The 17478-nt window shown below is 25.4% G+C and overlaps 3 protein-coding genes across 6 annotated transcripts; 1 reads left to right on the top strand and 2 right to left on the bottom strand.

The window, feature by feature from the left end:
• Positions 1-879: 879 nt before the first annotated feature.
• On the bottom strand, positions 880-2646 carry LOC132932207 (uncharacterized). Its single transcript, XM_060998475.1, has 4 exons — positions 1779-2646; positions 1387-1455; positions 1247-1336; positions 880-1189 (listed from the first exon to the last, which is right to left on the bottom strand). Exons 1-4 carry the CDS (start codon positions 2601-2603, stop codon positions 1130-1132), a joined length of 1044 nt encoding a protein of 347 aa, XP_060854458.1. The 5' UTR covers positions 2604-2646; the 3' UTR covers positions 880-1129.
• LOC132932206 (uncharacterized) lies at positions 1387-11553 on the bottom strand. 4 transcript variants are annotated; one of them, XM_060998474.1, is made up of 7 exons: positions 11356-11553; positions 9190-9590; positions 8795-8863; positions 8650-8739; positions 8523-8592; positions 8429-8467; positions 3231-3315 (listed from the first exon to the last, which is right to left on the bottom strand). In XM_060998474.1, exons 1-5 carry the CDS (start codon positions 11375-11377, stop codon positions 8533-8535), a joined length of 642 nt encoding a protein of 213 aa, XP_060854457.1. In that variant the 5' UTR covers positions 11378-11553; the 3' UTR covers positions 3231-3315; positions 8429-8467; positions 8523-8532. The 4 variants fall into 4 exon arrangements, with proteins under 4 accessions (XP_060854455.1, XP_060854457.1, XP_060854454.1 ...); XM_060998472.1 differs by lacking the exons at positions 3231-3315; positions 11356-11553 and adding an exon at positions 1387-1449 and having other exon boundaries at positions 9190-10492; XM_060998471.1 differs by lacking the exon at positions 11356-11553 and having other exon boundaries at positions 9190-10492.
• Positions 11554-11673: 120 nt separating this feature from the next.
• LOC132932208 (cathepsin B-like) lies at positions 11674-16375 on the top strand. The gene is made up of 5 exons (XM_060998476.1): positions 11674-11891; positions 12536-12853; positions 14556-14706; positions 15265-15372; positions 16024-16375. The coding sequence occupies exons 1-5, from the start codon at positions 11724-11726 to the stop codon at positions 16224-16226; spliced, it is 948 nt and encodes a 315-aa protein (XP_060854459.1). The 5' UTR covers positions 11674-11723; the 3' UTR covers positions 16227-16375.
• The last annotated feature ends 1103 nt before the right edge of the window (positions 16376-17478 follow it).

Here is a 17478-nt window from a genome sequence, read left to right as displayed (position 1 = left end):
TAGATTGTCATTATTATCATAATTTATGTGTTGTGTGGTCTATTGACAAACGGGATTCTATATTGATTACCTAATATACGTTTATATCGATAAAAGTATCGATTCCAGTCTTGTAGTATTAATAATTAATATCTATATATTAGTGTGCATACAACCATAGTTTATATGTGATTAACTAACGATTGGCATCATATTTTTCATCATACCGTGAACAAACCGTTATCAAAATATCCAATTACGCCTTTGATACTTTATGCCATAACATTGTGCATAATAAAAATGTATTATTAATATTATATATAAATGATAAGCTATATTGGATCAATTAATTAAAATAAACTTTGATATTGTTGAAATACCTTAAGTAATACAAAAACATGGATAAAAATTATACGTACCAATCAAAATATAATAACAACTTTAAAGTTTGTCTTTTCGGAAAATTGATGGCTCATTTAAATTATATAATCATTTATTTAAATATTGGATTTAAATTTGTCTACAAATTATATATTGTTCAATTTATAAAGACAAAGTTGTTATCTAGAGAACAAAATATTCCAAAAAATAAAAGAAAATGATTTTAGTTTTAAGTTTAAACACGGCAATGTGTATATGCAATTTAAAAGCATGGAATAATATAAAAAGAAAAATGTATATGTTCTAATAATATTATTATTCTTATATTTTAATTTTTAATCAACTATTTTGTCAAATAATAATTAACACACATAATCCATACTTCCTTTAAAGTATGTAAGTAAATCATTTACATATTTTTTTTTACTTTAGAAAATTAAACTACAAAATAATATAAGATGAATGAAAACAGTAACCATTGTAATTCAACAAAAAAATTATTGGATCTTTATTTTTATAGTATTAATATAATGTGAAATATGAATTGTATTCAAATTTCTAGTTTTTAAAATTAAAATCATAAATTTTATACACAAAATAAAACGGGGGAATCGGTCTACTATCAAGTATACATGCACATTGAGTTTATTACCTTTGAGAAGAAGTAAACAGAAAAAGAATTTCAATAGAAAACATATAAAAATAATGGTAAATGATGATCTCATTATAGTTTTGTTAACATGATAATTGGAGTTTAAAAAATATAATATTATAAACCTGGATTCAATTGAATTTGAAAAATTGAATAAGCTGCAATTATGGTAAATATCTAGTAAAAAAAATTAATTAATTTTTATTTTCTCAATACGATTTAATAATTACTTACAGTTATTAAATTTCTGTACGTTATATCAAAAATATTACATGGCGTGAAACTGAAATCAGTATGCAACATATACAAAGAGGTGAACTGAAACTAAATAAAATAAATTAGATATTTTAATATTATTAAATTAAATTTTATACTTCTTTGTAATCGAAAACTGTAGTCTTATCAATACCATTCAAAAGCATTTGTGTCTTTTTCATCTGTTGCTTAAAAATAAAAGGAATTAGACATATTATTTAAAATTAAAATGAATTATCCATAAATTAACTAGTACCTAATTATTATAATTATAACAATCTAGTTATGGCCTAAAATTTAAAGTTAAACTATAATATATTCTACCTATAATATATTTAATAATAGTCACTATGCAAAATTATATTGGACACATACGAAGCGTTTAAAAAATAAATACAACTGATGTTTAACTTTAAAAATGTGAATTTATAAATTACTACAAATATTTGTAAAGTATTAATTAATCCCATTAAACAAAAATAACAACGCATTATTTTAATCATTTATTTACTTCTAACTTGCAACTTTGGGTTGTTCGGAAAAGATGAAACATCAAGCCGGCTCGAACAAGCAACATTATGATGTATCCAACCATTTCGATAGGGTAATTATTTATCCAACTTAAATACGTCGCATAAAAGAAAAAGGTTAAGTCCATGATGGTGTAAATAATAAATATAATGATAATATTTCCAAACACGGAGTTTGTTAGAACTATTGACATGCATTGCAGCTCTTTCCATTTGAGACTGTGTGTTCTCCACGCTCTTATCGAAGTTATGTCGTTGTTGATTTCTTGTATACCGTTGGAGACCAAAGAGATGAGAAAAATATAAATCAAAACCGGTGTGACTATCCAAACGTTAGAGATGACGAACCGAACAAAAGACCATATCGCAAAAAATTGTAAATCTGTGCGATAGTGGAACGCCATAACCTGTATTAATTCTGCGAGCAGAGTAGTTATTAGCCAACTGAAGAAATGTATCGCGTACGGCGTTAGTGAAACTTTATTGATTCTGATAACGAGACTATCGAAGTCGCTAATGTAGTTCAAAATAGTCGTCTTTTTGACACTCAAAAATACGATCATTAGCGGATGGGCTAAAAAACGGATATGCAGTCGAACAACGGATGTTATTGTAGACAGGCTGAACATTGACGATAGATGCGTTTGGACATACACAAACAATACATAGTATACGTGAATACTAACAGAAACGTTAATAAATATCAATAGAAAATCAAATATTCGAAAATTGTCACGACAAAATCCCATACCGTACAAGTGACAGAAATACATCATCGGTTTCATACGGATATGTAACGTTCGCATAATAATACGAGTATATTATATGTTGGTACGTAGCTGTAGGTAAATATAGTTCGCGTCGAATGTTATGAACTAAATACGATATTAGTAGTATTTCTCTAGATACTTATCGTGAAATATTTATTCGGACTTTATGATAAAAAATTGAAGATATATAATGACATAATGTATATATGTTTTGTAGACAATAAAAATTTAAAACGTCAAATCGATTTATGTTTGCAATACTAGCAAATAACCTTCAAGTATATATTATACTGCGTATACCTTGAATGAATATGTAAACACGAATACGATGAACGATTTGGTTATTTGGTGACTATCCGTCTATACGGGATTATTCAGGTCATTTTTCTAAAATAAATATGTTTTGTATGCAGTCGAATAAAACTATTTCTAATAAAATATTCGATATTTGAGTGCAATATACAAGAATATAATTTACATTATGTAAAATATTTGAAGATTCTAATGCATTTATACATACTATACATACTATATAGCAAAAATGAATATGTAATATATTATAAATTTTTAAGACTAAATTAATAACAAGCTAAAACTGTACATTGTTTTTATTTAACACTAGCATACCAGTCTCGGATCCGCTCAAGTGTGCGTGTGAGCAATCACTGCAGGTAGGCGTAGGTTGAAAATAAATCTATAATACGAATAAATTATTCGAAGTTTTTTTTATTAATGTACTGCATGTATCCTAAGCAAAAAAAAAAGTTCACCTTATTAAAAAAAAATGAAATTTACAAAATTTCTGTATACACAATTTTTTTTGTTTCATCCTTCGTTTTAGTTTTTTTTCTAAAAAACTTATATAACTTAAAAATTAAATAACTAATTCCATACTAACATTTTAGTATAAGCGGAACATTATATACCATAGAACTGGTCTCTTTGAGTGGTTTTTGCTAACTAAACCGATATGCAGATACGCTAGTATAATGTATAACAATATTAGTACCTAATTTATAAACCTATGATAATAAAATTGTTGAAATAACAACGTGGTACGGTAAGTATTTTACTTCTAGGAACAATTATTCATATCTACTCACCGATAAAATACATACAAAAGAAAAAAGGTCAGGTTACAGGTAGCTGGAAACCCGTGGGGCGCTGTGCCGCACAATATGTATTATGATATATGTATATAGGTATTCAATTTATACGTTTATTTTAATTAATAATAACTAATTATTTATTAACTTTATCGGACTAAATTTATGCCTAAAACCTTCTTTGTGATGTCCTCTTTAATTTAAAAAAAACTGTAGGACGATTGAATAAGTATTTCCGGAGTTTATTCCGAACATACAAACAAACACTATCATTTTTTATATTAGTATAAATAGATTAGCGGTATTATGCCTTAGATCATATATTGTACATTATTGTCTATATTATTTACTATGCTAATGCTTTTGATATTTTATATTAAATTTCATCAATATATTATGAAATTATCTATAAATATTAATAATGACAATCATTTTTCACAGAATTCCCAACAGACCTAATTATAGAAATTGTTTATATAGTTGGTATTTCAATAAATAAATATTAAACATGAATATTATTATTTCAATTTTTAAAATTACGATGTCTTGGAATTCACATCGAACATCGACTTACTTGGGCGCCACACGTCAAAAGCAAAATTATCGCACTAAATAACCGCTTTCGACTTTTACGACCCTTATTAACTGCTAAAAATATGAATCTACCTTACAAACTATTAATTTATAAACTACTCCTAAAACCCATCGACCATCTGGACATATGGCATCCAGCTCTGGGGTGCAGCAAAATATCTAATACTAGCTGTATAGTAAAGTTTCAATCCAAAATTGGTAATATATCATATTAATATAATTAGATTTAAAAATATATCAACTGTCACCGAATTAGCCAAACTACATTACAAGCGTTTCAATAGCCGGCTAACTCAATCTAAATTATTATTTATCACTTTAAATTACATTGGTTATAAACAAATATTGTGCTACACATTTTTATTGTATTTCAGTTTTTAAATTGATTTTTATTAAATACTTATGTTGATGCATTGATTTGGTCCATGGTGTATGGAAATACTTAGAAGCAGAATAATGTACATATATCTATTTTATATGGCCTGCTTGATACCTCGCACACCCGAAAAAAATCTGAAATGACGCTCCTAGATTGGACAAGATTGTTTAATTTGTACAGCACTTTCTGCACAGTGGAACGTGATCAAAATGTAGATGAAAACATTAATAATTTATCTTTATAATTATTAATTATCATATAATTTTATCTACATCATAAATGCGGTTCAAATGCATCAATTTGTGTGTTGTGAGGCTGTCTGTTGACAAACGGGATCTTACATTTATTTCATAATATACGTATTAGGTATATCGATTCCAGTCTTGTATAGTATTTATAATTAATATCAATATATTATTGTATATACAATCATAGTTTACATGTGATATACTAATATTACTAATGATTGGTACCATATTTTTCATTATACGATAAACAAACTGTTATCAAAATATCCAATGACGGTTCTGATATTAAGTACAACTCATTCGCATGGCTCGACTACTTAGTGCATAATAAAAATGTATTATTAATTATGTATAAATGATAAACTATATTGGATTAATTAATTAAAATACAAATTGATATTGTTGAAGTATATTAGGTAATAAAAAATATACGTACCAATCAAAATATAATAACAACTTTAAAGTTTGTCTTTTTGGAAAATTAATAGCTTATTTAAATTATATAATTATTTATTTAAATATTGGATTTAAATTTGTCTACAAATTTTATATTGTTCAATATATTTATGTTTTAAGACAAAGTTGTTATCTAAAGAACAAAATATTCCAAAAAAATAAAATAAAATGATTTTAGTTTAAGTTTAAACACGGCAATGTGTTTATGAAATTTAATAGCATGGATTAATATAAAAAGAAAAATGTATATGTTCTAATAATATTATTATTCTTATATTTTAATTTTTAATCAACTATTTTGTCAAACAATAATTAACACACATAATCCATACTTCCTTTATAATATGTAAGTAAATCATTTACATATTTTTTTTACTTTAGAAAATTAAACTACAAAATTATAAAAGAAGAATGAAAACAATACTCAGTATAATTTAACAAAAAAAAAATAATTGGATCTTTATTTGTATAGTAATAATATAATGTGAAATATGTAATGTATTCAACTATCTAGTTTTTAAAATTAAAATCATTAATTTTATACACAAAATAAAACAGGGGAGTCGGTCTACTATTAAGTATACACGCACATTAAGTTTATCAATAACAACTGAAATTAATGTGCTGAATCCCAACTGAATTATAAATTATTGCATGTAAAAACGATTAGAAATGGAAATGATCAGTTAGCTTAATATATATCTACAAAATAATTCGCAAATTTTATAAGCGATAGTTTAAAATTAAACGATTCAAAAAAATGTAATGTGGCATTACGTTTAACTTTTTTTAAAATTATTTTAAGGAAAATCTATAAGAATCCTTTCATTAAAGTTTCAACATTTTTAATGAATTTTAACTAAAAAAAATAAATCAATTACATAAAAAAATTTAAACGAACGTTAGCTTTATTTGTTATTATTATTATTTTATAAACTACTGGGAAATTTCTGATTTTGATCACTCATAGTGCACACTAGCTCCTATTTTCTACCAGAAACATTCTTTGAAATAACATATATTACATATATTAATCTAATATAAGAAACACATATATTACCGTATTACCAATACATACATCATTCCTCCCCGATTCTATAAAGTAAGTAATTACACAATTATTATTTTAATTTCTATTGCTGAAGCAATGTTTTCTGTTAAATACCTAATGTAATTTAACTAATAAAAAAATTTTTTTGAACGAAAACATTTTTATTTATTTGTAATTTTTTTTTAAATATTTGAATAAAAATTTCAAATTATTATTTGTATTATAATGTTTAATTAAGTAATTAATTTAAAAAAAAATAACTGTTCTCTATTTAGTTATTATTGATGGAATTATATATGCATGACAAATAATAATATATAATGTATTTAAATACATAAAATTGTGTGTACTTTAACTTTATGAAAATGTAGAAAAATTGAAATCATATGATTAATAGGTATATGTATATAATATATATGGTAAGTACATATTACTACGAACGTTTTTCTGATTTAATTTTGAAAGAAATTACGATAACAAAAATTTTCTTTACTTGAAAATGTTACTTTTATAGATTATACTGAGTGTTCCATGAGGATTTACCTATTGCAATCTCCTAAAATGATTGGGATATCATAATTCTGGTTTTTAATAAGATTCACAGGGACAAGAATTACAAATATTTCATGTTTTAATTTATTTTAATGCTTTGGTGAAATAGTTAGAAAAAATATATTTTTATTCAATTATTTTCAACAAAAAAATTAAGATTGCCATTTTGTGGAGTTCATTGTTCAGAAAATATTGTAGTTTCAACATTTTAATTTCATTAATCTCCTGAGTTTTAATATTTTTTCTAGTTTCGAGAAAAACACTGAATGCGTTTACCGGCGGTATGAGCACGTGGGCCACAATATATTTTATACTTATATATTTTTTTTTTGAAACTAGAAAAAATATTAAAAATTAGGAGATTAATGAAATTAAAATGGCTATCTTAATTTTTTTTTGAAAATAATTTCAAGTTTTTTACCAAAACATAAAATAAATTAAAACATGAAATATTTGTTGTTCTTGTCCCTGTGAATCTTATTAAAAAACCAGAAATAAAATCATTATTATGATTATTATCTCAATTATTTCAGGAGATATCACAATAGGTAAATTCTCAAGGGACTCCTTGTATATGTAATATACGTTTGTGTGGAATAGTGGGTATTTAATTTTTACATTAATTACTTACTTAAGTTATCTTATTTTTCATACTTATTATGTTGATGCTGGACTGAAATAACATATTAACATAGTATTGCATAGTCATGCTTAACCTAATAAAACGTTCTTTGAAGACACATGTTCTATAATTTTTAGCGTTAGTAAGCATGTGTACCAATGAATAATCCTACAGAAACCTCTTAACTCTTGAAAGAAAACTTGCTTAAGAGCTTGAACTAGTTATAATTTTAAAGAATTCCTAAAGTACGTTTTTCCAACCTTTCATAATCGACAAATCAAATTAATTTTTGTAAATATTTAATATGTAAATTATTGGAATTTTATTAAACTTTATTCAAGATTTGTTTGATACGGATCGCCTGAAAAATTAACTTTCTTTGGAGAAAATGTTCACGTAGTGATCAATAAAAATGTTGTAAGTTCCCAACTTTATTCTTCAAAAATTATAAAATTGCTTGAGCAGGTAACTCACTTAAAACGAGCAATTTAATTTATATTGTATATATAAGCCACAAAAATGTATCGATTATTTTCTATCAATGAATAATCTGTCTTTAGTATAATATATGATGTCCTTACTTGTATTGAGATATAACGTTAAATTTTGATATTATACCTATTATGTCTAGTCTTAAAATGGAATTCACATACATAATATGAGGCGATATTTTAACAATCATAAGAAAAAGAAGAAAAGTATTTATTAATATTTCTTGATCTATTCATTCTCAAAAATAAAATATTATAAAAACTATAATTGTATGTTCTTACCAAATATTACTAGAAATAATAATTAAAAATAACAATCAAATTACATTCATATTATTTCATTATTATACAAATTAATGTACCTTTGAGAAGAAGTAAACATCAGAAAAAGAATTAGAAAAAGTATATTAATAAATGATGCTATTATTCTGATTCTATTACCATTATATTTGAAAATTAAAATATATTATAAACGTGGGTTCATTTGAATTTGAAAAGTTGAGTAAGCTGCACTTATGGTAAATATCTAGTAAAAAAAATTAATTAATTTTTAGTTTTTCAATACAATTTAATAATTACTTACAGTTAATAAATTTCTGTACGTTATATCAAAAATATTACATGGCGTGAAACTGAAATCAGTATGCAACATATACAAAGAGGTGAACTGAAACTAAATAAAATAAAACAAATTAGATATTTTAATATTATTAAATTAAATTTTATACTTCTTTGTAATCGAAAACTGTAGTCTTATCAATGCCATTCAAAACCATTTGTGTCTTTTTCATCTGTTGCTTAAAAATAAAAGGAATTAGACATATTATTTAAAATTAAAATGAATTATCCATAAATTAACTAGTACCTAATTATTATAATTATAACAATCTAGTTATGGCCTAAAATTTAAAGATAAACTATCATCTATTCTATCTATAATATTTTTAATAATAGTCACTATGCAAAATTATATTGGACACATACGAAGCGTTTAAAAAATAAATACAACTGATGTTTAACTATCAAAAATGTGAATTTATAAAATTATTACAAATAGTTGTAAAGTATTAATTAATCTCGATGAATAAAATATAACAACACATTATTTTAATCATTTATTTACTTCTAACTTGCAACTTTGGGTTGTTCGGAAAAGATGAAACATCAAGCCGGCTCGAACAAACCACATTATGATGTATGTAACAATTTCGATAGGGAAATTATTTATCCAACTTAAATACGTCGCATAAATGAAAAAGGTTAAATCCATGATGGTGTACATAATAAATATAATGATAATATTTCCAAACACGGAGTTTGTTAGAACTATTGACATGCCTTGCAGCTCTTTCCACTTGAGACTGTGTATTCTCCACGCTCTTATCGAAGTTATGTCGTTGTTGATTTCTTGTATACCGTTGGAGACCAACGAGATGAGAAAAATGTATAACAAAACCGGTGTGACTATCCAAATATTAGAGAAGACGTACTGAACAGTGGACCATGTCGTAAAATATTGTAAATCTGTGCGATAGTGGAACGACATAATCTGTATTAATTCTGCGACCAGAGTAGTTATTAGCCAACTGAAGAAATGTATCGTGTACGGCGTAAGTGAAACTTTATTGATTCTTAGAACGAGACTATCGAAGTCGCTAATGTAGTTCAAAATAGTCGTCTTTTTGACACTCAACAATACGATCATTAACGGATTCGCTAAATAACGGATATGCAGTCGAGCAACGGATGTTACTGTAGACAGGCTGAACATTGACAACAGATTCTTTTGGACATACATAAACATTGTATAGTATATGTGAAAACTAACAGAAACATTAATGAATATCAATAGAAAATAAATTATTCGAAAATTGTCACGACAAAATCCCATACCGTACAGGTGGCAGAAATACATCATCGGTTTCATACGAATATACAACGTTTGCATAATAATATAATATGTTGGTACGTAGCCGTAGGTAAATACTTCCCGTCGAATGTTATGAACTAAATACGATATTAGTAGTATTTCTCTAGATACTTATCGTGAAATATTTATTTGGACTTTATCATAAAGAATTGATGTTATATATTATATATATTGTCGACAATAAAAATTTAAAACATCAAATCGACTTATGTTTGCTATAGGTACTCGTACTAGCAAATAACCTTCAAGTATATAATATGCGAGTACCTTGAATGAAAATGTAAACACGAATACAATAAACGATTAGGTACGGGATTATTAAGGTCACTTTTCTAAATTAAATATGTTTTGTATGCACTCAAACAAAAATATTTTTTTTAATAAAATATTTGGAATTCGAGTGAAATTTTAAATATTCAATGATAAAATTTACATTTTGTATATGTAAAATATTTGAAAATTCTTACGCATTTATAATTATATTATATATAGCAAAAATGAATACATAATACGTTATACATTTTTAAGATGAAATTAATAATAAAATGTTAATAAATGTTTATATAGTTGGCATTTCAATAAATAAATATTAAACATGTATATTATTTAAATTTAAATTTTTAAATTAAACAATTATAAACAATTAAAAAAAACCTAGCTTGATATTTTCAATATTTTAAATCAATATTGTTTTAATATTAAACAGTATAATTATACTCGTATATGGACAAAAAATCATTTTTCAATTTTTAACATAAAACAACATTTTTTTTAGATTTAATAATCATTAAAAGCCTATCATTACAAAAGAATATATAGTTTAGTATAATATCCAATGTCGTTAAAATTTAAAATTTAAACACTCATAAAAAAAGTCAATTCTGCAATATCAATTTTGCATACAAATTTCCGTGTTTCTCAATTAATAATTAAAGTACTGGAAAAATTACTTTTGATTCTTCAAAGTATTACAATAAACGCATATACACAATTATATTATTGTATTATAATACACCTATTCATCAAATTAATTGTATATCAAGTACATTATTATGATAATAATGAAATAAATTCAGTTAAGTAATCTAAATTGATTTTATAAAAATGTTATACATTTAAAAAAGTAACTCAACAATAACTTTTGGGGTTATATATTATAACAGGATAGAATCACTGTACAACTATGATTTTTTTTTTATATACTCATCATATATAACACAATACAATTACAACAACCAGTATATATGATATTATGATGCTAGACAAAATATTGATATGCTAAAATGTTAAAGAAAACACTCATAAAATACTTTAAACAACTGCAAATAAATAAAAAAAAATTTTTCGTCAAAAACTTACTCGTACTTTTATTTTTGGACATCGTTATAATAAGTTCACCGTGGATTCCACAAAAAACCTCTGATACCGGATATTGAATTTTATAAATGACTAGTACATAAATAATTAGTTTAATATTATCGAATATATCAACAATGAATTTGTCGAAGAACTATATAGGTACAACTTCACTACTGTTGGTGTTAATGTTAAAAACCATATTAAAATAATAATATCTTAATTGATAGTTAAATAATTATCTAAAAAGATATCGCTATGTCTACCTAATTTTATTTTTATGAGTACCTCTATTATTAACTATATAAGTTGGCGTTTCAGCAGAATTCTTTATCGGCAATATAAAGTGCGTTTCAAAACTACAACCACAAATGTATTCTCGTTTTAACTTCGCCTATAATAAGATGTCTGTCGTGAACGTTTTGGTATTGCTGCTGTGTATAATCGTTCTCAGCGAACGGTGTGCGTCTTTAAACGACAAAAACGATTTCTTAAACAATGTAAATGCACCAGCTGGCGCTATGAAGACTGGTTTTGAGGTATGTAAAAAAAAAAATATACGCATATACACATATACATACGAGTTATGGTAACTTAAGGTTTTGAGACCTTTATAACCTGGAATTATTGATAGCTCAAGTTTCAAACAAAAATATTAGTGGTGCTTAGAAGTTAGCATAACACTTAATGTAATCTAAATGGCGTTATCTCAAAATATAAAATTTATATAACTCAAGAACTTTACATTTTGCTATCACAAATCAATTCTAGATTTCAAGTATTAGCTTAAATAAATAATTTTGTTTATTTTACTCAATTCAATACTTCACTGAAGTGCATTGAAGGTACGTGCATTTTGTGTGAGCAGTAATGGACACACGTATGAAGGAGGGTGTTATATTAATAAATCATTACATTCAAAAATACTATTTTTTAAACAAAACGGGTATTTAAATCTATACAATAATAACTTGACTGTTTTAATTTATTTCACTATCTTAAATAAAATTATACTTGTAATCACTTCCAGACAGATTCAACGTAGATACCTTTTATGAGTCTTATAAATTGAATACTGGAAAAATAAATCTTAGTTGATTTGTGACTATTGTACGCATAAAGTGATACAATTTTAATAACACTCACGTTAAATGAACATTTTAAAATGATGTTTTATCTGTAGAACAACGGTTTTTGGGATCCACTGAATTTACCAAAAAGTTTCGACGCTCGAGCCAAATGGTACATGTGTCCGTCTATTGGTCATATTTACGACCAGGGTAACTGCAAATCAAGCTACGCTATTTCTGTAGCGTCAGCCGTAAGTGACCGGATCTGTATCCATTCAAATGGAACGATGAAACCAAAAATATCGGCACAGCAAATATTGTCCTGCTGCTACCTTTGCGGAAATGGTTGCATGGGCGGCCAACATTTTGAGTCTTGGGACTTCTACAGAAGACACGGATTGGTGTCCGGAGGTGAATATGGTTCAGACGAGGTATAAACATTTATTATAATAGAATGTACTTAGAATTGAGTATAAATTATAAATAGTTATAATCAAAACATTAACTCCTTAACCATATTATAACTATCATCCGTTGTAAATTTCTATTGTATACCTACTAAAATTAAAAAAAAATTAAATTAATTCTAAATGGTTATTTTAAAATTAAATTTCTTCATCTACTTTATTATACTTAGAATCGAAAGTAGCAACTTGCTTATTTTAATTTTATTTTGAGTTCAATATTACACAAAACTATGTAATAAATAAAAATGCATATAATGTATATAGCTTATATATTATACAGTATTTTCACACTAAAGTTGCCACTGAATATTTTAGTTATAGGACCTTGTATTGAAATGGGATTTTCCCTGTTTTCGGGGAATGAAAGGGAGTACCGAAATATGCACTACAGACAAATTTAAAATATTTAATCCTTTCCATACACGCAATATAACTTAGTTTTTTTAAGTGCAAATATAATTTATTTTTTACAGATTCAAGCAGAAAATTTGTTTAAAAACAATTTGTGTGTAAAAAGTTTTTTTCTTATTATAAAGCTGGCTAATGAAATTTAATATTCAGATACGTTTAATATATTTTTGACAGTTGTTTAAATATATTCAGCTTATACTCAATAATCTATATAATATCTCCGATATATTGTTAAATAACTATTTGTAGACCGATAAGATATAAATAAACACTTATTTATTATCATGATTTTTCCTAATCTATGGATTGGTACCTATAGAGTAATTTTATGGCCGTCGAGATTTCCAGACCCCATTAGATTTTTTTAATAGAAACATTTAAAAACTGTTACATATGCAGATCCGTTTATTAATTTCCAAAATTTAAAAAACAAAATACATGTAGCACATAATAATTTGAGAAAAAGCCAAATAAACACTAATACATCAATTTAATTTTTAAAACGTTTGAAATCGTACATAGAACATCAAGGTGGAAACTTTGAATAATTTATTAGGTACCAATCGAGTTAAAACTAATAATTACAAATAAATCTTATTTTAGAAGTACAAAGGGGAAAAATAAATTTCGAAAACAAATAGGTAAGTATTTATTTATGTCTTATCTGTCTAAAAAATAGTTGTTTAACAATATTGGAGATATTGTTTCGATTTTCAAGTATAATAGTTGAACATACCTAGTTAAAAATATGTTGTCTGATGAATGATGATCCATAAATATTAAATTATATTTACCAATTTTGTAATTAGAAAAAAAACTTTTTTTACAAACCTTGTTTAAAAACAAAAATATTTAATTCGAATCTGTACAAAAAAAAAAGCAATTCAATAAAAAAAAAATTAAGTTGTATTGTGTGCATATGCGTATCAAAAGAGTTAAAAAATTGAAATTTGTTTGATAATGTGTACTTTATTTCAGTGTTCCATTTCATTCTCCAAAAACCTTATTTCAATACAAGATTATCCCACTGAAATATTTAGTCATATCTCTTAGCGTGAACATATTGTATATGTATATTTATATATAATATATGTATTTTTATAGCCCATTATATCTATGGCATCCAATTTGAACAATTTTTTGAGAAACGTATTTATGTATACGTATGCTTAATACACATATTATTTTCGTATCAACAGTATGGATATCTATTTTCACTGTTACATGGCAGGTATGCATTTTCTCTTTTTAATAGGGATGTCAACCGTACACGATTGAACCATGTCAACATACGGAAACCGCAACTGAAAACGCATGCTCGAATAAAACACGGTTCACTCCAGAGTGCAAGTTTCAATGTTATAATCCTAACTACGAGACGAGATACGCGAAAGACAATCATCAAGGTACACAATTCTTATATACAAATTATATTGTGTATATTATAATGATAATATAATAATCAATAAAAACATGACCAATGTCTCATTTGGATACCTATGATATTTTGATTGGAACTTAGTTTGCCAAAAATGAATAATACATTGTTAAATACTGATATTTACTACCAATTTAAAGTTATAAAAGTGTTTTTAGTCAATTTATTTAAATTCCAATTATTAAATCTACAATGTATCTTTTATGTTTAATTTATAATCAAAATATTTTCATGATAATATTAAAGTTTTACTGCATAAAAAATCGTTTGTAAAAAAAATATGCCATAGGTTATTGTAAACTCAATTATCTCTACTACGCCCGTGTCTATTAAAATATATAAATATTACAATGTGAAATAAATAATAATTTCTTATAATTATTATCATTTAGTAATATTTAATGTACTTACCTACGTATTTAATTGCGACTTACTAAGAAAATGTGTATTCTAGTACTTCTTATTAGAGTACCTACCTACTATTTATAATATTTTATAAGCTTAGAATATGCATTATATTTTGTAGGAACGTATTATCGTGTCCCAGCATATAAAGCAATGAAAGAAATTTACGAAAATGGTCCGATAACTGCGTCATTTTACATGTACCAAGACTTTGTCAACTATCAATCAGGTATGGATAATGTATTTATTTTTTAATAGGGGAATTTTAGGCTTTTAAAATTAATCTATTTTTTATCAAAATTTACAACGATTATTATTTAAAGACATGATTGTTTCGTATATAAAATGGTACATGGCGTTTGTACTGCTTAAATTCTCAAACATTCTATCCAAGGATAAGGAACTAAATATTTGGTTAAACCACAGGTTCTGAAATTTGTTTACTAACAGCCCCTAAGGTATTTTTTTTAAAAACCAAAGTCACCCTATAGTAGTATATTGTCTATTTTTATTTTATAACTTCGGTTTTCTTAAGCTAAATATAACCAAATATATCATACACACATATTATTATATTCTATCAAAAAAATTAGTTTATTAATATATAAATTACACATGCTATATATCTCCAAAAAATCATTTTTTTTTAGTTTTAAAAAATATATAGGATTGCTTTATATTTAAAATAATTTTATGATACCCTGGTTTGGAACCTTTGGACTAAACACCAAATCCGGACAAGCAACTGGCAGGTCCATTTCACTACGCCACATCACCATGGGCCAACGGATATGCGTTGTGTTAATCTGTAACTTTTTAACAACCGTTATTATTTTTAATTGCTTCAAAACTAAGCTCTTTTTGTCTGTGTCTGATCAAGGTGTGTACGCATACAACTCTGGAAAATACGTTACCACTCAAGCGGTTAAAATCATAGGCTGGGGAGAAGAGAACGGCACGCCGTACTGGTTGGCAGCCAACTCGTTCAATACATACTGGGGCGACAACGGGTATGTCAAAATTCTACGAGGCGCCAACGAATGTTATATAGAAGAATACATGTACGGCGGATTACCGTTGTGAATTATTGTCGTACACAAGTTGATTGACCGGATGCTATCTTTATCTCACGCTTTTTCTTCTGTTTTGTATCAAAAAATTACACTGTCATTTAATGATTATCTAATATTATATTATAAATAAATAAAAAATAAAAAACTGTAAACATGAAATTTTGTTATTTAAAAGTATTGTAAGTAGAGATTTGATTATTTATACGTATCACAACATGAAGTATATAGTAATTTTCAGTGATATATTTTTAAATAATTATGAGATTATGCCATGATTTCTAAAAAAAAAAAATATGCCGACTTTTTAAGGTTTGATCTATCAATTTAATTTAGACTTTGGCATGATCTAAAAAGAAAAATGTGGTTTGGTACATTTTGAAAATAAAACAAGTTTAAATTCTTTTATTACGATAAAAATGTTTACATAATATTATATAGCTATTGCTCATTAGTTACAATAATAATTATTGTGAGATTAAAATTATCAACGGCATAATTTACGTAAATAACTCATTATATATAATAACATTTAAAATATATCATCCTGTATATTTTCATCATTTAATCACTAAGCCTATACTTAGAACCTTGTCTGAATTAGTTTCCAGAAATTATAAAGATGACCATGTATTAATTTCGAAAATATATTTAATATACTTAATATATTTAAATATTTTTAGGTAATTACTGATGGTTATAGAAATTATTTAACGAACGATTATATGAAAGCAGACACTTTGGTTAATAAAAACTAACTATGCTTACTATAATATATTACAGTGATACATTAAACACACTTGTCGATTGATTAAACAAACCGTAATTTTTATATCGATGCATTATGACTTATGAGTATTTTGTTTTTTAATGCAATCGGTATTAAATATTACATGCATTAATATTTAATAAGAATAATTTTACTGTTACAATTGTTATACATAAAAATATCTATGACATTTACACTTTGGTGTGCATTAATACATGATAGAAAAATCAATTAACAATGTGTGTAGTGAATCTTTTAAAAATACTCGTATTTTATATCAACGTACTCTTTACAAAAATAATCTACACTTTACAAATTTTATTCCATTACTATACTTCTTTTATATACTACTATGCTCACCTTAAAAAAATGTTATCACAAATTATAACCATCATTCATTATTCATCTTACTTTTAAAACTAAGTTTCACAACTCGTAAGTAAACGTTACATTTAAAAATCATCAATTAGAATTGTTATGATATCAGATATACGAA

Source organism: Rhopalosiphum padi, chromosome 1 (genome assembly GCF_020882245.1).
Source record: "Rhopalosiphum padi isolate XX-2018 chromosome 1, ASM2088224v1, whole genome shotgun sequence".
Classification (NCBI taxonomy): domain Eukaryota; kingdom Metazoa; phylum Arthropoda; class Insecta; order Hemiptera; family Aphididae; genus Rhopalosiphum; species Rhopalosiphum padi.
Note: the sequence above shows the minus strand (reverse complement) of the source record. Positions and strands in the feature narration are given on the sequence as shown.